A 23,165-nucleotide genomic window follows, 5' to 3' on the forward strand; every position below is an offset into this window, starting at 1 on the left:
TGGTATTGGTCAAACCCTTAGGATGGGAGATACCTCCTTCTGAACGGAGGTGGCTTATGGGGTTGGGGGCGGTGCGGGGGGGGGGGTAACACTTTCCAGGTTTTCTCCAGTGAGCATAGCTTAATTATTTTTTCCTTTAAAAAAAGGGCACCAGTGAAGATTCCATCTTGGCCTTCTATTTACTCAAGTTTTCACAACAGATTCAATTCCAATTACTTGTACTTGACCTTCAGCAGGAAAAGTGACTAGGGAGGCTGGAAAAGGCTGGGCTGTTTGCTTTTCCAGCTTCCCTGGGGGTTCACAGGGTGACAGAGCTCCAGGCCTGACAGCTTGCTGGAAGCCAGGGTAGGGTAGGTGGCAGCAGGGGGTGACTACATCTCCCAAGAGGGTCCCCAGCAGCAGTGGACGGTGGGTGCTGCCCAGGGACCCAGTCCCACCTGGTTGCTTGTTGTTTGGTTTGAGGCCCTCAATCCCAGTGGGCTTAAAGCCCCCGTGGGCCCACTCTAACATGGGCTTCAGCTGGTCCTCCAACGAGTCTCCAGGACTGCTGGGGAAGGTTTTGCCAGCCCGCACCCTGGCTTTCTGTGGAGAAAAAGAGGCTATGATCAACAGGAGGGGTGGGTGCTAGCCAGGCCACACCCAGGGACTCCCCCCGCTGGGGCCTGCATTCCTTTTCACACTGGTCCCTTTCACAGCCCAGCAGCTGTCCTGAGCAGTGGTATGTGACAGGGAGGAGGGGCCTGTGTAGGGAGACAGGCAGGAGGCCATGGAGAGGGAAATTAAGTCTCTCCCTGCAGATACCAAATATGATCTCTCCCCTGTAGGGACCTGAGTGCTCAGCTCCCTCTCAAAGGGCAGAGGATCAGCTCTGTCACTTTTAGATATAGAAGAAGCATCAGCCAGCATGTCTCACTGCATCTGAGAAGCTTCAGATTTCTTGTTTTATTTCCCTAATGAAGTGGGGAAGTATTAAGTCCTATTACAAAGACACCAGGAAGTTTTACATGTCTAATTAAGCACAAAGCCTGGCTCATAAATGCTGGACCAAGGCCAGTGACAGAGCCTGATGGATCCCCCACAGACAAGGAGAGGAGGCAGCTGGCCTCAGGTGTTCTCCAGTCTGGACCTCAAACCACACCACTCAAAGGAAAGAGGCTTTGAGGCTCTGCAAAAACTTATTCACAGATATGAATATTGTCTCCTGCTCCTGAGGGCTCCTCTTCCCTCTGTCAGTAGGCATGGAAGCTGTGGGTAGTCCTGGGAACTCATGGGAAATCTCAAATCCCTCCTTTTCTTTCCCAGTCAATGGGCTACTGTCATGTTTGCATACACTTCCTTCCTGGTGGCTCTGCCCCCTCCATGCTATTGGGCACACTGTGGCCTGAGCTGGCCTTCTAGAAGTCTCTTGCTTTACCTCTGTTTTCGAGGCCAGGCCCTCACCACCCACTACCATGTTACCTCCAACGCATGGTACATGGCCTTCCTGTAAGAGACCAGCTTATTGAAGGTCGCCAGGTTAAAGTGCTGGCTGAACAGCCCCAGGGCCACTAGCTTATCTGCAGACACCTGGAAGAGAAAGCCATCATCAACATTCATTTACCGCTGGTGTCTGGCGCGTCCTGTGTCTCTCCCAGGCTTATTCCTGGGGATCAAGCTATAGACTAAAAAGAAGGGAAGAGAAAAGCAGAAAACACAAACGGGAGCACAGCCTCTGACACACCCTGCCGACAGAAGCATGGCGAACACAACACTCCAAATGGGAGAAAGTAGGATACTCCAAATGGATACAGCCAGATGCACCCTGTAACTGTGTAAATTCTAAGTACAACGGACCCACACTGTCCTTGGTGGGGGGCCCCGTCTCCGTCTTGACATTCACAGTGGATACTCCAACATTGCTGCTTTCGCACATGTTCTTCCCTCATTCACGACCATGACAAACAGCTGTGATACAGCCTTTTATTAACAGAATTAATTTAATGTGCAGGTTTAGAGAATAGTGCTTGGCACAGAGTGTGATTTGTTGCTACGTGCCTTACATTGGGGCTAAATACCTGCAGTCCACAAGTCTCACACCCAAGTCCCCTGGCCGTGCACGAACAAATCAGGCTGCCGGTGGGATGAGATGAAACTGGTGTTCGGGGATTCTGATTAGCCCGGAGAACCATGGGACGTCTCCTTCCCCACACAGTGCATGCTCATTCTCATGCCAACCTCCGTTTTACACCTCTCATCTTGACCTCCCACGAGGGGCTGTCGCCACCACTTATAAGAAACTGGGGATCAGTGTGATTGTACAGAGAAATGCAGGTGCTGATCCCAACACCAACTCTTCTCGTGCTGTGTGCAGCACAAGCACAAGGACCTGTGTTGCAATCCCTTACTATGCTAACAGCCCCACACTTCATCTTATTAGCATCAGACCCAGTCTTGCAAAGCTCATTATAGGTCTCAGTGGGCCAAAGTAATTACAAACAATCCATGTTTCTTCATTTCACAGAACTCATGGCCCATATCCCTGCAGTTAGATGCTTCAGGGAGAGCAAAGGCCCACATTTGTAATCCTGCTCCCTCTGCTGGCCAAAGAGAGAGTTTCTACATGCATTCTACCTCCAGGGAAGACTCCAGGTCCTATTTATCTTGCCCTCTGGGAATTTCAGTGTGTTTACAGCAAATCCCAAATCATGGGGGGGAAAAAAGAACCTCAATTTGAGACCAAATCCCACAGATGTACTGAATGGTCCTCCATTCCCACATCTGCCTCCATCCCAACCCAGCTTGCTGTTGTTCCTCATCGAACCTCTGGATGTGAAGGCTGGACTAACATTTCGAAAAGAGACCATCACAGGCAAAGAACTGCCTGCACTGTTCTCATCACAACCCAAGATCTCAGAATGTGCCTTTGACAGGGTTTAAGAATCAGAACTGCAGGATTCATGCCCAACAAACAGAGCTCTTACCCCACAGACTCTCATCAAGGAGGAACTAAAAATGGTTAACATTAAAAAAAAAAAAAAAAAACCACAAAGATTGGGACACCTGGGTGGCGTAGTCTGTTAAGCATCCGACTTCTTGATTTCAGCTCAGGTCATGATCGCAGGGTCATGAGATTAAGCCCTGTGTCCCGCTCTGCACTCAGCTTCTGTTTCCCCCCTACCCTCCGTCTCAAATAAATAAATCTTTAAAAAAAAGGTTAACACCAATAACCAACAAAGCCTGAAATCAGTACTCTGCGGTGGCCCTAGGCCCACCTCTCCTCCCATGCCCCTCCCCACACCTCTCAGAAGCAGAGACCACCCTTCCTATCTCTTCCTGGCTTCTCCAAGGAAAATCTTTGAGGGTGTCTGCCCAGGAATCCATCCTAGTGACTCTCCCCCGAGAAATAAAAACCAACAGAGCACAAGTGCCCACAAATGGCTTCAGAGGACTTTCCAGCTCTTTGTCTCCTATAAGACTAGATAGATTGAGCTCTGGGCCTGTAAGACCCTATATATCTGTTTAAGCCAGTTAACAAGAAATTTTTGTCCTTCCTAGGCACAAGGAGTCAAAGAGCCTCACCCATCTGGAGAAAGCAGTCACAGGCCACTCATATTAAAAAGTCAAGTATAAAAGGAAGTGAAGAAAACACAGGAAATGGGTCTGTGGCCCATGAGAGCCTGCCTAGCCCTGGACTCACCTCAGAGAACTTGCCGTCACCAAACCACTGGACCCACCGCATGCCGGACATGGCCTGGCGCTTGGAGGTGGCCTTCCATGACACCACCATGGCAGGCCACCAGGAGAAGCCCTTGATCTTTCCCCACACAAGGTCCCCTATCCCAAACTCCTTGCCATCCTGGAAAAAAAAAAACACATGGAAGGAATCCCAATGAGACAGATCACCTAGGCCAAGGAAAAATCCTGCCCACCCCACTAACCCCAAGGGCCATTGCCCCAGCGTACAACTTAGGGCATTACTTTAAAAAAAATAAGAAATGTGAGTGAGAACCCCTTGAATATAAGGGGTCAGTTTCGTTTTTTGATAGGAACATGGGATTTATTAGATTTGTAAAATTTCACCTGTAACCTTTAACCTCTATCTGGGAATGAAAGATGTCAACTGAAAACTCACAGGAAATAAGATCAGAGTTACCTCATGACAATCACCTGGGTTTTCCCACCACGGGCCTCAAAAAGCTTACCATAAAATGTAAAATGCCCATGAAAAAACAAGTTATTCAAACAGATGTACAGGGGCACCTGGGTGGCTCAGTCATTATGCGTCTGCCTTTGGCTCAGGTCAGGATCCCAGGGTCCTGGGATCGAGCCCCACATCGGGCTCCCTGCTCAGCGGGAAGCCTGCTTCTCCCTCTTCTACTCCCCCTGCTTGTGTTCCCTCTCTCTTTTTGTCTCTCTCTGTCATATAAATAAATAAAATCTTTAAAAAAAAAATAGATGTACAGTCTGATATACATAGAAAAAAAGATGTCTACACAACAGAATTACACATACATACGTATGTACGCAGCAGTGCTGGAATGAAGCAAGCCCGACTGGCTAATCATGAACGATACAGAAGCTGGATCATATAAGACAGTGGATAAAAGATGTGAGCGTGAGGCAATTCCAGCTCCCAACAAATAAAGTTAACTAGTCTACAACTGTACATAAAATATGATGAACAGAATCACACCTCGTATTACATATACAAACGAGGCACATATATTTGGAGGTACAAATACTTGACATTTGGAAATTCATTAATCAGGTGTTTGAATTATGTCTGGCAGAGAAGCAGGATAAAGGAGGGACACGTTGCATATGGAAAATCTATATGCTAAAGAAATTCAAATATTACAATAGAAGTGGCCCCCACAAAAAGGTAGGAATGGCCCCCGCTGGGTAAGCGTCTGTTCTTCCCTATTATCTAGGCCATTCTTGGGGTACCTGATACTCGGCGCTGTCGGCATCTCTACCCTCTGCATCCACCTGTGGGGACTCGAGGCCATCCTGCTGGCTGTCCTGGGCCAAGCGGGTGTAGGGGGTACTGCTGCTCTGGGGCACCACATCGTCATCCGTGAGGTCAATGGTGAGGTAGGGGCTGGCTGGGGACGGCCACGGCGTGCCTGCCAAGGATACTGTCCGCCGCCTCAGGGACTGTGGACAGAAGGACATGGAACTTGGGCCACGACAAACCAGGTAGGTGACCAGAGACCAGTGGAACCCCCAGTTGCTTCCCAAGCAAGCAGAAACAGTGAAGACGTTAAGTTGAAGAGAACAGAGACCACCAAGGACGGTTTTCCGGGAACCAGTATCCCTCAAGCGGTGGGATAAAAAGCAACTTCCATCAGAACAGAGACAGAATCAAGGACAAAGGCAGAATAATGAGGGAGGCCGAGAGGCTCTGAGAGCCAAGCTCAGAGAGGGCTGCTGGTTTCCTTAAATGCTTACTGTGTGCCCAGCCTTGCAACAGGAGTGGAGAAAAGCACTGGGGTTGCCTCAAGACAGTCAAAGAAGATACCAGGGAGACAAAACAGTTCTGGAGTCAGTAGTACTCGAACTCATTCCGAGGAGGAGCAAGAACCCAGTCAGCAGGGAATTCACTCATTCCCACCCGAGTTCCATCCAGGATCAGGCCAGGAGAGAAGTCATCGGGCTTAAGAGAAGCTTACCCGGCAACCAGGAGAGAGAGGTAAGGGAAGCCCCTGAAAAGGTGATAAGAGTGAAGATTGGATGTAGGTCGCACACCAGCCACTTTGGGTGGCACAGCGAGAGAGACCGATCTTCCGCTTAAAGAGACTGGGGGTATCCGGGGAACCAACCCTGGTAGCTGAGAACTCCACGGGGGACTCATCCACGGGATTGCGGCCCTGCCGGCCTCGGGTGGAACGCGGGGAGGACCTGGGTCTCTCCCGGCTGGAGGCACTGGTGTTATTTCGGGTTCGGACCTGGAAGCAAGAGAGGATAAGCACGAGGCCTTTGGTGACCACAGGCATGGCGTTCCGGACAGGGGGCCAAGAGGACTGGTCTTGAGAGGTCGCCTCACATCAATGAAAGGGAACGAGGTGGTTAAGTTAGGGAAGAACTCTGGATGGGTCACGTGGACCCCCGCCCGCCCCGAAACTCCCCAGTTAGTGGGAGAATGGGGTAGGGTGTCAGCAGGCCTGCCAACAGTCCACAGCAGATCCCACGCTGCCTGGCCGAGGCGGCTGACACCTGCAGATTGAATGGAAAACTAAAATCCAAACCAAACATTTACCGCCCCCCCACAGCGATGGAATAATTGTTGCCTTCTTTAGGAAGGCACTCGATCATCAAGACAGATTAGAAGCCCTTAGGCTCCTTTCTCAAAATGGCTTGAATTTAGGTGTTGCACATCTCTATTCAAATCCTGCACGCAAGAATGACTGTTTATGGGGCACCTGGATGGCCTAGTCGGTGGAGCAGCCACCTGGATTTTTTGGCTCAGGTCATGATCTCAGGGTCCTGGGATCAAGCCCCACATCAGGCTTTCCACTCAACAGGGAGTCTGCTTCAGGATTCTCTCTCCCTCTGCCCCTCCCCGTTTGCTCGTTCTCTAAAATAAATCAATCAATCTTAAAAAAAATTAAAAAGATTTTAAAAAGAACTACTATTTAAGCTTGGGTAAGTTATTGGAAATCTTCTCTCATCTGTAAGAAGGGCATGATATACATCATACGCTGGGTGAGATTATAAGCTGGCCCTGCAATGGCCATCAAGTGTTTGCCTGCTCTCTAACGGGCTGGGTGACCATTAGCGAAGACTGCCTTCCTATTTCTAGACCCCACCCTGTAAGTCACAGAAGTGACTCCCAAAGGTAACTGACAGTTGAGCCATCCACCTACAAACTATCCACTCTTGGGCACTTAAAGCAAGGAATGTCCAAGGAGCTGAAAACCTGCCACATGAAAGCAAGCTTTCACAACGATAGTTCACGAACCTTGCTGTCATTTTCCAATTTCAAAACATTTGTTCACCTCGCTCTCCAAAGCTCCAAGGAGAAAGGAAGATCCAAGACAGGTTTTTTTTCATTCAGGCCTACGTGTGGTTGGAAGGGCCCTGGCTGAGGGGAGGGGGACTTACAGCTGGGCTTTCAGACCGAGTCCTGGTTTCACGGAAGAGTTTGGGCATCACTGGGGTGTCAGAGCCATCTCCATCTTCCCCCTCGCCATCTCCATCACCCGTCAGATCCTTTATAAATGAAGCATTAGGAACGGTAAAGGTCATTAAAAGGTCACATAATCAAAACGGTTTAAGAATCAAGATTCAATCATTTTGGCCCAAGTGACCTCAAAATATTTTCAACTACCACATTTTGCTCAACATACTTTACACAATGGCTTACCATGGGATCACAAATTCAAGACGTGATTGAAAAATAAAATCCCAGGGGCGCCTGGGTGGCTCAGTCGTTAAGCGTCTGCCTCCAGCTCAGGTCATGATCCCAGCGTCCTGGGATCAAGCCCCAAATCAGGCTCCCTGCTCCACAGGAAGCCTGCTTCTCCCTCTCCCACTCCCCCTGCTTGTGTTCCCTCTCTTGCTGTCTCTCTCTCTGTAAATAAATAAAATCTTAAAAAAAAAAAAAAAGAAAGAAAGAAAAATAAAATCCCAGTGAAATCAGGAAGCCCAAGATAGGGTATGAATTCAATATGTATCATCAAGACTCCCGTATGTACACCACAGGGAGACTCATTTGGCTATGCCCAGCAGGGAGAGCTGGTCATGTTGCACAACTGAGTGTCTGGGAGAAATCAAAGGTTCAAGAAACATGCTTCTTGACACCATTACCAGGAAGAAACAGCACCAATTCTGTGTCAAGTCATGTAGAACCCCCAGTACATGTCCCATGCCCCAGAGCAAAACGCAAAGAACTGGGCACATAAAGTGGAGCGCTAGTGAGCAGCCCCAAGCCCAGCTGTCGTGTTAAGAACTGGATTTTTCACTTGCCAATCTTGTGACCTTGAGTGAGTCCATTCCTCTCTTTAAAACTCTTAACAGTAATTCCCTTGTAGCACAACAGGGTGATAATGAGAATGAATGATGCATGCCTCGCCCAAGGCCAGGCTCAGAGGAAATGCTCAGTCAGGAGGTTCCATTCCCATTGCTGGTAATGGTCCATCAGAACTCAAACGGCTGTCCGGAGCACACGGTCCCAAATGTCCACACAGCTCTTACTCTAGCCATCTGGGTGCCCACGGGTTGCTCTCCAGCAGAACAGAAGCTGTGCGAATGTGAACTTTCATTTGTCCAGAACTTTGTGCCCCATGCCTGACACTGGTTCTCCAAAAGAGTAACCCAAGTGAAAAAACTCTACTATGATTAATAAGAACACAGAAGGCAGAAATGAGATCAGGAATAAAAAAAAAAATTATGAAAAACCGTAACTTGGAAAAAAACTTATTAAGTAGAAACCTTGCAGCAAGTATTCAAAGATCTTGCAATGATTGTTTAAAATCTCCTGAAACAAGCCAGGCAAGTTCTTTCCATCTTGGAAAAAAAAAATTTCCTTGAGGCCACATAACCCTGATATCAAAACCGGACACAGATATATTCCGATAAAATCATACATCCATTTTATTCATGAACAGATGCTAAAGTAAATCAAATTCAAAACATATCACAACCAAGCTGGGCTCACTCCAGGAATAAAAAAGACAGTTTACTACATTAGAAATTTATCTATGTAATTGATCATCCACTGAGAAAAAGACAATTTCAAAAAATATGCTAAATAAGCATTTAGTGGGGCGTCTGGGTGGCTCAGTCATTAAGCGTCTGCCTTCGGCTCAGGTCATGATCCCAGGGTCCTGGGATCGAGGCCGTATCAGGCTCCCTGCTCTGCGGAAAGCCTGCTTCTCCCTCTCCCACTCCCTCTGCTTATGTTCCCTCTCTCGCTATGTCTCTCTCTGTCAAATAAATAAAATCTTTAAAATAAATAAATAAATAAGCATTCAGTAAAAAACTTTGTAATTTAGTAAAATAAATGTTTATGATTTTAAGACTTGGCACATAACAACAAAAAATGCCATCATTCATGAGGTTGTTTGAAGCCCTCTCCGTGCTTAGCAGTGTTGAAATTCAGCATTCAACAAGTACTTATTGGGTACCAGTTTAGAGGAGGCCTCAAGTTCCCCATTTAATGAAAGCTCAAGGGAATTCCCCTGGAACCCTGAAAAAAGGACAGTAGAGCACATACCTGAGTATAACTTAGCAGACTGGAGACCTCCCGCTTGGACAGCCGTGAGCTTGATCTACGGCCTGGAATAAAGAACCAGGGTCTGTTTGGAGGAAGGGGCAGCCCTCTGGGCTGGGAAGCAGCCGTGTCGTCCTTTGCTGACCTGCTGTCCCTGGCGTCTCCTCTCTCTAAACCCATTGGCATCCTCAGGGTTTAACTCCTAGCCCCTCAGGATCTGTGGTCCTGTCAATGTATTCATAAGGCAACAGGGCAGAGCTGGGCACATAACAGGATCAAAAACAATACTGAAGGTACTCATGAGGGAAGGCATCAAATTCCTTCCAGAATTGTGGCCACCAAACTACAACTAATGAACAATCCAGTGCCTGCCGGATCAGCCACATTTCAAGTGCTCACATGTGGTTAATGGCTATTATAGTGAACAATGCAGAAAACAGAACACTTTCACCCTCACAGAAAGTTCTATTAGACAGCACAGCTCGAGAGGTTTTCAACAGCAGGGTGGGATAATACAGGGTTTTTCCAAACCAGCTGGGTCAGAAAATCTCAGTGGGGAGGACCCCAGGTGATATGATCCAGAACTGCGCAGGAGAGGGGTGGGGAAGGGAAGGATGGGAAAGGAAGCGGGCCTCAGACCCTCCCCACTTGAGTGTCTTCTTCCCACATAATCACAATGCCAGCTGCAAGGGGAGAAGGGGTCCCACTGCAAAAGGGCCAAAGACCCCAGCCTATGCTGCAACCACACCCCATCATGGCTGGAAAAGGACAGGTGTCATAACCTTGGGGTTAACTCCTCAGAATCCCAACTGAGGTGGGGGCAGTAGGGGGAGCAAGGGCCCGCGGGCAGGGATGAGAAATGGGCTGGGCTCTGCCTACATCCACGTCCCTTCCCCAAGAGGTATGGCAGAGCCTGTCAGAGACCAGACCCTCTCCCCACGACCTGCCTTGAGCCTGCTCCGAGGCTCAGGTCCCAGCTGCTGCTGTCTGCGGTGCCTGTCCCACCCCTCCTCCCCACTGGCCCGGCCACCTCTGATCTCCGGGGTGCTGATAGCCTCCAGGATAGGGGGTGAGGGCGCATCCTTGGAGTCAGAAGACTGGTCGCTGCAGCCCCCATTAGTGATGATGGAGTCTTCCCTCCCGCTGGCGTCCTCCTCTCTGTTGAGTTGTCTGGTGTCTCCCTTCATTGTTTCCTGCAGGAGGGCCAGAATGGGTAGGGTAGCAGGGAAGCAAGGGCACAAGGGGGCAGCACACCCCGAACCTCCCGCCAATGGCTCTATGTCCTCAGGCCAACAGAGGCCCCTTGACATTCTCCGGGTGATACTCCTGCCCAAGGACCCCACCCAGGCTGCCCCCCATAGCCTGCCCCCCTCACCAAACTCGGAGGCTCAGGACTTGGTTCCATGTGGCCAGGCGGCCCGAAGGCTCAGATACCAGCACCCAGGACAGAGGAGGGGGCTGGGCTGTGGTCTGAGGCTTAGGCTGTTCTGTGCAATTAGCCGGCCACTTCAAACAATGCCATTTAGGACCCGCCTGCCCCGGCCTGCCTGCCGCCAGCCTTGGTCCCCTCTGCCCCTGGCCCCCTCTCCCTGCCCAGCCTCCGCAGGGCCTCAGGAAGCCAGTGCATTATTTTCCCTCCTGACCCCTTTGTTTGCTCTCTCCCTTCCCCTCAATCTCCAGGTCCTCTTCCCACCCGCCCCCTCCTCCCCCACAGAACAGCTTCTCTCCTCTCCATGGCAGCACAAGCCCCGCCCCACCCCAACCTCAGGGGCCCATTGGTCTGCTGGCCTGTCACTCACTCCCCTCCTCCCTCACCAGCTGGGGCTCAGAGTCCCAAGTTCCCAAGAAGGGAAAGGATGGAGGAGCACAGGCAAAGGACTGGGGCAGTTAACAAGGGGCATGCTCCCCATCTGCTCCAGCCTCGCCCCACCTCTGGGCCTTTGTCTCCCCACTGCTGCCCCTCCTGGTAACTGCATCATCACCAGGCTATTCAGCTGAGACCACCAGCGCAGGCCAGGTCTTCACTGATGGGTTCAAGGGCTCTGTGACCTCGACCTGGCCTGCAACATATGTTAGCTGCTAGAACCTGCACCTTTCTCTCATTTAGTCCTCCTAATAATGTGATGGGCCCATTTTATAGAACAGGAAAACTGACACAGACTGGGTTAGGCTCCAAGGTCAGAAATCACATCTAAGAGGTGAGGCCAAGGTAAAAATGGAGCCTAGGTACAGGGTGAGGCCCCCAGACTCCCATCCCTTGGTTTTCCCCAAACTGCTCCAGAGCTATTTGGCACCACACCCTATTGTTCTGGATCCTTTCTTGGAAAAAGCTTTCTCAGCCAAGGGCCGCTTATCAGCACTGAGCACTCCCAGCCCTATGCCCCATCTTGGGGACTCACCACACAGTACCAGATGACCCACACTAGCCTCCCAGGGTACCTTCTAGAAGCATCAGTCAGGGCTATTGGGTTGCAGACTGCAGGGGATGTGGCACCACGTCCACCAGGAGGCGATGCGGGGCTGTCTGAATTGTACTGCAGCGCCCCCAGGTGGATATGGGACATCACCTGGGGTCCCCATTTTATCCTCTGCACCTGTCCCTCCCCCAGGCCTGGGTGCCGGGCTGCTAGACCTCTGCTACATTTCCCATAAGACCCAGGGACCAGTGACTCTGGAATCATCTGGGAGATGGCTAAGAGCTACAAAATCTCAGGCATGGCCCTAGACCTACTAAGTCAAGACCAACATTTTCAAAAGATCCCTGGGTGATTATATGCAAGTTAAAAACAGCACTGTTCTGGTTCTAAATGTATACTTATCCACAGCACAGTGTGGCATTTACCCCACGTGGCCCAGGATGTGCAGGCTCACACTTCCTGGTCTGTTTTCTCTCAATATGTGTTAAGGAAGCTCACCAGCCCCAGGGGAAAAGAGGAATACTGGACCTAGCCCCATCAGCTGCTTCTCAGCCTCTTTCACTGCCAAGCCCTGACCCGGAAGAAAAAGCTGGCTGACCTATGGCCAGATCCCGTGAGGCCAAGCAGCCAAAATCCCAGGGAAACTGCTGGAGTGTGGTTCAAAATAATAATTAATTCCCAGTGTCTTGCCCCAGGGCCAAATCAGTGAACTAAGTAACCTGGGTGGCCTAACCCAGGGTGGGAGGCTGGGTCGCGGGTGCAAGAGACCAAGGGCCCACAGAAGCTTAGGGGAGGAACGGGCAGCCAGGGCTTCTACTCAGGAGCTGGTAGCAAGCAGGTCAGAGGCTGAAACTGACGGCCATTACTTCCCACTCGTCCAGGGCCCCGGATTCCCTCAGACAGCCCTTAACTGTATCAGTCAGGAGCCTCCCTCTCCTAAACAGGCCCAGATGGAGTCAGCAGCCCAGAGTGGACAATGATTAACTACCTCAGGCCTTCTCCTAGGGCCTCAGCAGTGCCAACCTGACCGCCAGGCCATCAGACAGACACGGGGGCAGTGCACCTTCCCAAAGTCAGATGTGGACATTCAGGAAAAAATCTACCTCTAGGAACTAGACCCATGGGCACTGGGGGAAGGTTCAGGCAAGGAAACCAAGCAACTCTAAGTGTCCTTGGCGACGTGGGCAGCAAAAATATCCCCTTTCGCTTGCATAATTCGATCATGTGATTTCATACAAAATTCCTTCTCCGTAGTCTTCATCGCCCTGGGTTTGCATGGACAGTACCTTCCCTTGCCACCTTACTGCCACAACACACACCAGCATCTAGAACCCGTGCCCACCGAAAGATACCCCGTGCAGTTCCTCTTCCCCCTCTGACCATTCTACCCTGACTACATTCTAAGGCCCGCCTCCAGGCATGTGCTGCTGCCGCCCCCCTCCGCCTGGAAGCCCTCCCCATCCCTACCACATATCTGCTGGTTACTCAGACTTCAAAACCACATGGGTCAAGTCAGGAAGCCCTCTCTCAATACACTTCTGCTCCAAAAAGCATCATCTGGCCCTCCTCACATAGGTAAACAAATCCTCTTGCCTAATAATACAGTAATTTTTTCAGTATTTACTACTATATATGCAACACTTCTGTGCTTTACCTGTATTAACTCATTTAATCTTTAAATGTGGTACAAGGGCACCTGGGTGGCTCAGTCATTAAGCCTCTGCCTTCCACTCAGGTCATGATCCCAGGGTCCTGGAATCGAGCCCCGCATCGGGCTCCCTTGCTCACCGGGAGGCCTGCTTCTCCCTCTCCCGCTACCCCTGCTTGTGTTCCTTCTCTTGCTTTGTCTCTCTGTCAAATAAATAAAATCTTTAAAAAAAAAAAATAAGTGTGGTACATATGATCCCTGTTTCACAGATGCACAAATTGAGGCAGACAGATTAAGCAACATAATACACACTGGACCAATGTGGGTTGTTCAAATGTTCAAATCAAGTCCCGAAAACGTTAAGAACACACAAACTTAACTACATGCTCTTGGCAACAGGAAGAAACTAGCACCAGAAATTGGTGTGTGATGCTAGATAGAAATCACCCTCACCTCTTCCCACCACTTCCTGAATAATATGGCCCCCAAGACAAGCCAACTGCTTTATCTAGTGTGATCATTCCAGTGCTAGAGGATCAACGGGCTGGGTTACCTCCCTGAAAGAGGTGGAACCTTCCTGAGGGATTTTTCCATGCTGGCTTAAGAATTGTGCTGGCTTAAGAACTGTGCCTTGCCACCCCACTGTTCTAACAGTTCCTGGGTCCCTACCCTAAGCTAAAGGCAGTACACAAACCACCCTTAACCCCCACCCGATCCTGAGGCAGGTCCTGTTATCAACCTGCTTTCCACAGGCTCAGATGAATTAATTAAGTCACCCAACAAGGTGGCAGCGCCAAGACTCATGCCTAGGCAGTCCAGGGCACGTGCCTTAACTGCTGTGCCTGAGACAAGGCAGTCGTGAATTCTAGTTTTAAGAACAATGCATCACCCATCCCAGGGGCTACAGGAACTTTGTGGCAGAGGGACATGATCCTCCAGCTGAGTGTTTACCTTCACAAGAGGTGATGGTTTAACCTCCTGATGCGGGGTGAACTCTGACCCTTTCCCAGAGGCTGGGGTCCGGCATGTGATTTAGGGCGGGGCAGCAATGTGGGGTGGGCTCACCCGCAAGGTTCTCCCTGCAAGGCACTGCCTCATTAGCGCAGGGTGCCTGTGTCCCAACTGAACCAGGTCAGACGTGTCCAAATGCAATGTGGCAGACAGGAGGATGGGTGGCACCCCCAATTAGACTCAGGGAGGAGGCCCAGGGACCTGCCCCCCTCAACCCAGCTATAAAGCTGAGAAGTGATGTCATTCATTTCCTCCAGGCCGGTACCAGCAGCAGACCTATTTCACAGCACCCTGTAAATGGTAATTGCGTTAATTAAATGCACAATACAGGAAGGGGGGATGGTGGGCATGACAGGGAAGTGGGTGGAAGGGGGGGGCCACATGGGCATCCCTGCCCCACCCTGAGTCCCCCAGGGCTTAGAGATTTGGTGCAGTAAAAAAGGAGCTTGAAAGATATTCCCACCTACCCTATTTAAAAAAGTCCTTCTCCACAGCCTGTGGGAGGGAAATCTAGACTACTGAATCCTCCCCACCTTGACTGCTCAAGTCTTTCCTAGCTGTTCCCATTGTCCAAGATTCCAAAATAGTTGAGATGGAGCAATTACTGTGTACCTCATCCAAAGAGAGAGCTTACTCTTAGGATTCCCCCTTTCCCAGATGAGTAAAGTAAAGCTCAAGGAAGCAGATGGGCAGATTCCTTGCCCAGGCTTGCACAGCAACTAAGGGATGGAGATTTAGGCCTAACCCGTGAGCCAGACCTTAAAAGACATTTTAAAATTAATATGCTAAGTACAGTTATAAAAGTGAAGCCTGGGGACACCTCACCCAGGTGAGCAGAGAGAAAGGAGGGTACCCAGGCAGTGGAAACAGTTAAGTACAAAGGTAAGGGGGCTGGAAAGAGGCTGCCCCCCTGGCTGGTGGCAGGGAACAGGGTCCCAGAGTTCACGGCCTTTGCCTGATCTTTAGGAATCTTTACTGAATTCCAAAAATAGCCAGATTCACAGGCAAGCTGGAATGAAAAAGCCCTCAAGTCTTTCTAGAACCCCAGTCTTAGCATTTGTGAAATCAAATGACCCCACCGTAATTCCCTGGGTGGTTCACACTAGGGATCCCAAAGTGGAGGACACAACCCTGAGAAGCTGGAGCGTCCACATTTTCATGTGCCATCCTGCCAGACTTCCCAGCTCTGCCTCACAAAGGGACGCATCCCTTCATCATGGTGATTCAGAAGGAGTGTGGAGGATTGCTCAGTGCCTCTAGGCCATGGCTACATGCACCACTGTCGTTGTACAGTAAAAACTGGGTTTTGGTATATTGATCAGAATTATCAAAACAACTGGGGTGCCTGGGTGGCTCAGTCGTTAAGCGTCTGCCTTTGGCTCAGGTCATGATCCCAGGGTCCTGGGATCGAGTCCCACATCGGGCTCCCAGCTCGGCGGGAAGCCTGGTTCTCCCTCTCCCACTCCCCCTGCTTGTGTTCCTGCTCTCTCTCTCTCTCTCTCTCTCTCTGTCAAATAAATAAATAAAATCTTTAAAAAAAAAAAAAGAATTATCAAAACAACTGATCCACGCAGGGGTCAAATTGGACAAGTATAAAAACCTAGCTGTTCCTTGCAGCATTGCTCCTATTAGCAATATACTAACAAAACACCTAGATGTTCCTCAGTGGATTGGAATTACCCTTTAGCTAATTCCCAGAAAAAGAAAAAACTGAGGTGCCTGGCTGGCTCAGCTCGTGGACTCGATCTCGGGGTTGTGAGTTTGAGCCCCACTTTCAGTGTAGATTCCTGAAAAATAAAATCTTAGAAGAAAAAAAAGAAAAGGAAAAACTAGGAATATACAGAAAGATCTGAAAAGACAGGGCAACTTAAACCAGAGCTTGGAGTCAAGCTTTTTGCCCTATAAACAAATGCACTCGGCCCCCTTCCCCTACAGTTCTTTGGGTAACTCTTGGAAGGGTGTGCAAATGTGCAGAGGAAACCACCGGTAACTCAGACAATGATGGGTGGGGCAGCGATGGGTGGGGCAGCATAAAGAGCTGAGGATTCTGAGAGCTGCCATATCCACCCCTGTGGCCATGTGTCCCTTAGAGCAAAGCTGGAGCCAAAGAGCCCTCTGCCCTCTCCCCTGCAGGGGGGGGCGCGCGTTAAGGGAAGAAAAGACCAATGTTCTGTAAAGCCACTGCCTGGGCGCTACCCCTCACAGTAGGCTACTCCTGTCGTTATATCCAATGCCTTAAATCTCAACTGTCTGCATACAGAGGCAGTGGGGACAGAGATTCAGCCTTTAAGATGGCATACCAACAAATGCCAAGTGTCCATATCCTGTCACATAGGATTCTACTGCTAGCAATCAACCCAGCCCAAAACTCTTACCAAGACCTATATGCAAGGATGGTCGCTGCTGTCCTGTTTATCGTGGCAAAAGCTGCAAACACATGACTGGCAAAGGCACCTGGCTAAATCCCATTCAGCCGTATGTGATGCTAGTTGAGACAGTGAACGAGGTACCAACTAGCAGATAAAGCTGTGTCAAGTGAAAGTCTGTATAATAACACAATCTCAGTTGTTAATGTTAACATATGCATTAAGCCATGTTCCTCCAGCATTTTTTTTTTTTCGAACTGTAAAAAGTCACATCTCTTGGGAGGGTAGCTTATGAGTTAACTACCATATGCCCTTGTTACTTTTACAGTCAGATGCTGCCCAAGAAACATTTCTTCCAGTGAAAATGGCCATTAGTCAATCTAAAGTTACTTGTAGGGGCGCCTGGGTGGCTCAGTCGGTTAGGTGTCTGCCTTTGGCTCAGGTCAGGATCCCAGGAGTCCTGGGATCAAGCCCTGAATCCGGCACCCTGCTCAAGGGGAGTCTGCTTCTACCTCTGCCCCTCACACTGCTCATACTCGCACTCTCGCTCTATCTCAAATAAATGAATAAAATCTTTAAAAAAAATTTTTTTAATAAAGTTACTTGTATATGGTAGGAGGTAGGCATCTCATTTTTCCCTTTAAGGAAAGCCAAACACTTGTAATGACGTGAATGTCCCAACTCCATTTCTTTTATTTTTTTTATTTTATTAATTTTTTTTTAAAGATTTTATTTATTTATTTGACAGAGACACAGCGAGAGAGGGAACACAAGCAGGGGGAGTGGGAGAGGGAGAAGCAGGCTTCCCGCCAAGCAGGGAGCCCGACGTGGGGCTCGATCCCAGGACCCTGGGATCATGACCTGAGCCGAAGGCAGACGCTTAACGACTGAGCCACCCAGGCGCCCCCCAACTCCATTTCTTTTAAAAAGTTCCTCTATATACGTAGAATGTTTCTGGGCTCACTTTTCCTTTTGGTATTTAACCCTTGCCACCCCTTTTAATCATCACAGCTTTAGAATAAGCATCATATATGCTAGGGCAAGCCTGCCAACCTTACTGAAAAGTTTCGTCAACTTTCTCCTTATACGTCTCGAACATCCCTTAGTTTATACATTTTCTCATTTCTGTTTCCCTTTTCTAGCCCCAGATTTTTCTAGGGAGTCTAACTCTGCATGCAAATAAATTTAGACAACATTCCTAGTTGATTCAACATGGAAAGGACTTACAGATCACCTCTACTATAATCAGAAAGTAAGTCCTGGTACATTATTTTTTAAAAGACAAAGGGGGGGGTGCACCTGGCTGGCTCGGGCAAAAGAACATGTGGTTCTTGATCTCAGGGTCGTTGAGTTTGAGCCCCACATTGGGTGTAGAGATTACTTAAATTAAAAAGAAAGACAAAATTTTCACAATACAAAGAAAAACTAGGGGATAGCAAGTAGGAGAAATGGGTGAAGATGGTCAAAAGGTACAAACACCCAGTTATAAGTCAAGTCCTGGGGAGATAATGTAGTACAGCATGGTGACTAAAGTATTGTTCATTTGGAAGTTGTAGACAGATCTTAAAAGTTCTCATCACAAGGAATAAATTTTAACTATGTGAGATTTATAAAATAAAGGAATTGTACACTGAAATTAGCTTTTCAAAAAAGCCCATTATCTCACATAAGCCGCTTTAAAAAAAAAAAAAAAAACGAGCTGTAAGTACCTGGTATGGGTTTTGGGTCTGCCCATCTCCACACGATGATGAATGAAGCAGGCCTGTAGACAAAGTAGTAGACACAAGCAGGTCCTCTAGAGGGTCTTAACCCAACACATCTGTGCATCCTGCCACTTCTGTGGGTCCAAGCCAGGTGGGGACAAATTTCTCCGATTTAACAGCACTTCAAATCCACATTCTACTCCTTGCTTAGCTGTGTGGCCATAGATAATGGTGACAATCATATTTAATACTGAGCAATCACTCTGTACTCTGCTTACAGCTTAACACGTAACATCCTAGGACAGATCCAGACACTGGGAAAGGCCACTCTTAACCTATGCATCAGATAAGAGTTCCTGCTATGCTTCAGAAGCCATACTCAGCACTGAGAATCACAGGCAAAGGCCAGACAACCCGTGCTCATGGAGCTTCCAGCTGGCTTAGGAGGATGATAGGGAAAAGGCTAGGTGATAGATGAAACAAGGTTGGTTCACCCCAAAACCTACACTGCTCTTTCTTCCACTATAGAGACCCTTTTGCCAAAAGCTCAACAGGACAAGATTTTGCCCATACCTCTGTGCACATTTGCTCAGAATTTTCCAAGTCCTATCCTCCAGCTGTTGCGCACACAACCCAGAAAATCTCTACCACGGCACCTGCCCGTTCAGGCATTTAGCCTAGTTAACACTCCAGTTCTCACCACAGCCCGGGTAAGCGGCTTCCTTCTGCTGCTCACCCTTCAATGTCTCCTCCGGCTTCCAGACCACAGGACTCAGGCAGACCAATGCCTTAGTCAAGCCATAGAGGCCATCACTCCTCCAGCCAGACTGAAACATAGGATACCTGCTTGAGCCTGAGAACTCTCCAGTACCCCTTCCCTGCAGCCAGGCCTCCACCTCTCAGGCAGGGCACTGGAAGATCCCTCTGCTCTGGGGAAGGCGACAGACCCAACAACAGAGAACATCCTTCACATTTTGGGAGACCCAAAGGTAAGTGCAAATCACTGCCCCACAAAGCAATGCTCCAGTTTAACTCTCAATTTTGGTCCTTCTTAATCATGAAGATCAAGCTCAAAATTTAAATATTAAAAATGAAAACAGTAAAAAAATACTCAGAAACACTGGACGGAAAACTAAACACCAGAATTAGTATCTTCAAGAAGACAAAAGATGTAACCAAAAAAACAAGATGAGGACACCACTGCAAATGGAATTTCTGGGACAAGGGCTCTCAAAACCTAGAAGACCAAAAACATGGCACCTGTAGTCAGCTGAGCATCCAACTCTTGATTTTGGCTCAGGTCATGATCTCAGGGTCCTGGGATTGGGACCTGCATCAGGTTTCATGCTCCAGGGGGAGTCTGCTTGAGGATTTGCTCTCTCCCTCTGCCCCTCCCCTTGTTCATGCGTGTTCTGTCTAAAATAATGTTTTAAAGATTTTATTTATTTATTTGGGAGAGCGTATGTGGGGGGATGAGTGGGGGGTAGGGTCAGAGGGAGAGAGCAGGCTCCCCGCTGAGCAGAGAATGGTCAGAAGAAAGAACAGAAGAATGGCCAGAGAAAATTCCAGTGGCCAGGAGCTCAACGCCTGATAATAAGAGCTATAGAATGAGAGGACGGGGTGCCTGGGTGGTGCAGTCAGAGATGCTGACTGTTTCAGCTCAGGTCCTGATCTCAGGGTGCTGCAATTGATCCCCACCTAGGGCACCACACTCAGCAGGGAGTCTGCTTGAAGATTCTCTCCCTCTGTCCCTCTCCCCCACTGGTGCACACAAACGCTCTCCCTCTCAAAAATAAAAAAAATCTTAAAAAAAAAAAGAAAAGAGGGGCGCCTGGGTGGCTCAGTCATTGGGCGTCTGCCTTCGGCTTGGGTCGTGATCCCGGAGTCCTGGGATCGAGCCCCGCATTGGGCTTCCTGCTCAGCGGGGAGCCTGCTTCTCCCTCTCCCACTCCCCCTACTTGTGTTCCCTCTCTGGCTGTGTCTCTGTCAAATAAATAAATAAATAATCTTAAAAAAAAAAAAGAAAAGAAAAAGAAAAAGAAATGTATTCTCTCAACCTCAGCAGGTTGTATTCTCTCAACCTCACCAGGCCCAACCATGTCGGGCCTCCTCCCGCTGGACCTCCTCCCACACCTGCTCAGCATCAACGTGTCCTCGAATGGAAATGTATTGGTTAAGAACCTTGAGCCGCAGACAACTCTCCCTCGCCCATCTATTCTGTCAGTTTTGGAAATCCATTTATTTCCTGCTAGTCTTTTTTTTTTTTTTTTCCTGCTAGTCTTTCAATGGCTACCACTCTCCCACAAATTTCAAAGACTATAAAAGACAATTTTCGGGGTGCCTGGGTGGCTCAGTCGAGTAAGGGTCTGACTTCAGCTCAGGTCATGATCTCGGGGTCCTGGATCAAGCCCCAGAGTCAGGATCTGCAGTCAGAGAGGAGTCTGCTTGACTCTCTCTCTATGCCCCTCCCCCCGGCCTTGTGCTCCCTCTGTCCCTAATAAAACCTTTTTAAGTCAAAAATAGGGGCGCCTGGGTGGCTCAGTCGGTTAAGTCTGCCTTCAGCTCGGGTTGTGATCTCAGGGTCTTGGGACTGAGCCCCATGTCGGGCTCCCTGCTTGACAGAGAGCCTGCTTCTCCCTCTCCCTCTGCTTCTGCTTACCTGTGCTCTCTGTCAAAATAAATAAAATCTTTTAATAAATAAATACATTTAAAAAAAAAGACAACTTCCTAGAAAATTAGAGTTTGATCCTGAGACACAAAACTAAAGCAGAGAGAGAGAAGGCAGAGGACAGGCAGGGGTTTGCGGTAAGGCAGAGCCCATAGATCGCAAGGTTTTAATGAATGAAAATCTCTGCGGGGGAAGTGAGAGGCAACTTTGATCAGGCAAGCTGGTAAAAAAAAAACAATAGCAGAAGCCAATGGTGGCAGATTCCAGAGAATCTTTTCCCACTGCCCCCCAACACTGTCCTCCAGCTGCGTGGGAAGGCAGCCCCAATGGTGACCATAGTGCTAAGGACCTCACCAATTGAGCCACCTTTCCTTGCCACTGTCCTCTCCTTGGGTTCCGGTCCCTTCTTTTAGAAAGGCCTCCTGGTCCTGTCTACATGGAAATGGAGAGGCCGAAAATGAAAACAAAACATTGATTACTTTCGGACTGTGAAATTACAGGTGATGACTAGTTTCTTCTTGGCATCGGAGGATGGTAAATTTGATTTTCACTTGCCTCAAATATTTCTTGAATGTCATTTTTTTAAATATTTCAATTCCCTACACAAAGCAGGCCCTCCTCATTCTTTGCTTATTCCCTGGAAAAAACTCAGGAATGCTAACTGGGGTATTTCCCTCAGGAAGTAAATAATAACCACTTGCCAATATTTGAGTGTTTACTACATAACGTGCAGTATTTTTTATTTTTTAGTAATCTCTACACCCAATATAGGCCTTGAACTCACAACGGGAGATCAAGAGTCACATGTTCTTCCAACTAAGCCAGCCAGGGGCCCCCATAACATGCAACATTTACTGAATTTTTTAATCTAGAGCAACTCAACTGACTTAAACATCCCCTGCAAATGGCCAACCACTGTTGGTCAATTTACAGATGGAGCAATTGAGGATCAAGCCAGTGACTTATAAATGGAGTATGTACATGAATCCAGACTTGATTCTAATGCCCAAACCCCGTTGTTGACTCAGACGGATAATATAACCCAGGGGATAACAGGTTTTTATAATACAGCTGACGCTGAACAATACAGGTTTGAACTACATGTGTCTTATATATTGATTTTTTTCAGCAAATAATTGAAAATTTTGGAGACTTCCAGTAATTTGAAAAAACTCAGATGAACTGCATAGACTAAAAATACTAAAAAAATTAAGTTAGGTATTATTCTTAGAATTATAGAATACATGTAACATGAAAAATATGTGTTAACAGACTTATCAGTAGTGTTTCTGGTCAACAGTAGGCTATTCAACTTGGGGGGAGTCAAGTTAACCTGGATTTTCAAGTGGAGGGGGCAGGAAGGCAGTGTCCCTAACCCCTGCATTGTTAAAAGGGTCAACTGTACTTAGGTTAGGGACACCCCTTTATTTTGTGAATGAACAACTAAAATAAAAGGATCTGGGGGCACCTCGGTGGCTCAGTCATTAAAGCGTCTGCCTTTGGTTCGGGTCATGATCCCAGGGTCCTGGGATCGAGCCCCGCATCGGGCTCCCTGCTCGGCGGGAAGCCTGCTTCTCTCTGCCCCACTCCCCCTGCTTGTGTTCCCTCTCTCACTGTGTCTCTCTCTGTCAAATAAATAAATAAAATCTTTAAAAAAAAAAAAAAAAAAAAGGATCTGGATTCCATTTAGTCCTGATGATATAACTACACCGGGTAGATGTGGACTTTTACCCACTTCACAGATTGGAACGAGGATCTCCAGAAATGTGATCCATGTGCAGGCTTGCTCTGCATTCACCAGGCCACTTCCTCCAGCCACGGCCAGATACAGGAGCACCTGCAGTGGGCTGTTCTCTTCTGGAGGGAGGCACTGCCCCGGGATGGCGGCAAATGTGCAGTGTTCTGAAAAGCACTAACCACCAAGGTGCGGAAGCAAGCGGGCTGCATAGCACCTTGGTCCCATCAGCTACAAGAGGAAGAGATCAGCCCCCACCCAGAAGGGAGACAAATCTGCCCATCACTTTACAAAGAAAAGGATGGTCTGCTAATGAAATGAGGAATTCTGCACTTCTCTGGTCCACCAAGAAACTGAAAAATCAACCCGAGTTCACAATTAAAAAAAAAAAAAAACACATGGGGCACCTGGGTGGCTCAGTCGT

General features: G+C 48.6%; 1 protein-coding gene across 6 annotated transcripts in view; it reads right to left on the bottom strand.

The window, feature by feature from the left end:
- The window catches only part of DNMT3B (DNA methyltransferase 3 beta), a 41,326-nt gene that overhangs the window by 15,003 nt on the left and 3,158 nt on the right, over positions 1–23,165 (bottom strand). For 4 of the 6 annotated variants that reach the window (XM_036093262.2, XM_036093258.2, XM_036093256.2 and 1 more), the window contains exons 2-9: positions 10,224–10,386; positions 9,197–9,258; positions 7,084–7,191; positions 5,802–5,927; positions 4,927–5,136; positions 3,677–3,835; positions 1,459–1,566; positions 438–582 (exon numbers count right to left, since the gene is read on the bottom strand). In XM_036093262.2, the coding sequence (XP_035949155.1) occupies positions 438–582; positions 1,459–1,566; positions 3,677–3,835; positions 4,927–5,136; positions 5,802–5,927; positions 7,084–7,191; positions 9,197–9,258; positions 10,224–10,380 (1,075 nt within the window). In that variant the 5' untranslated portion in view covers positions 10,381–10,386. The remainder of the gene's footprint in view (positions 1–437; positions 583–1,458; positions 1,567–3,676; positions 3,836–4,926; positions 5,137–5,801; positions 5,928–7,083; positions 7,192–9,196; positions 9,259–10,223; positions 10,387–23,165) is intronic. The other 2 variants (XM_036093263.2, XM_078057045.1) reach the window with 1 other exon arrangement.

This window comes from Halichoerus grypus, chromosome 10, assembly GCF_964656455.1.
Source record: "Halichoerus grypus chromosome 10, mHalGry1.hap1.1, whole genome shotgun sequence".
NCBI lineage: Eukaryota > Metazoa > Chordata > Mammalia > Carnivora > Phocidae > Halichoerus > Halichoerus grypus.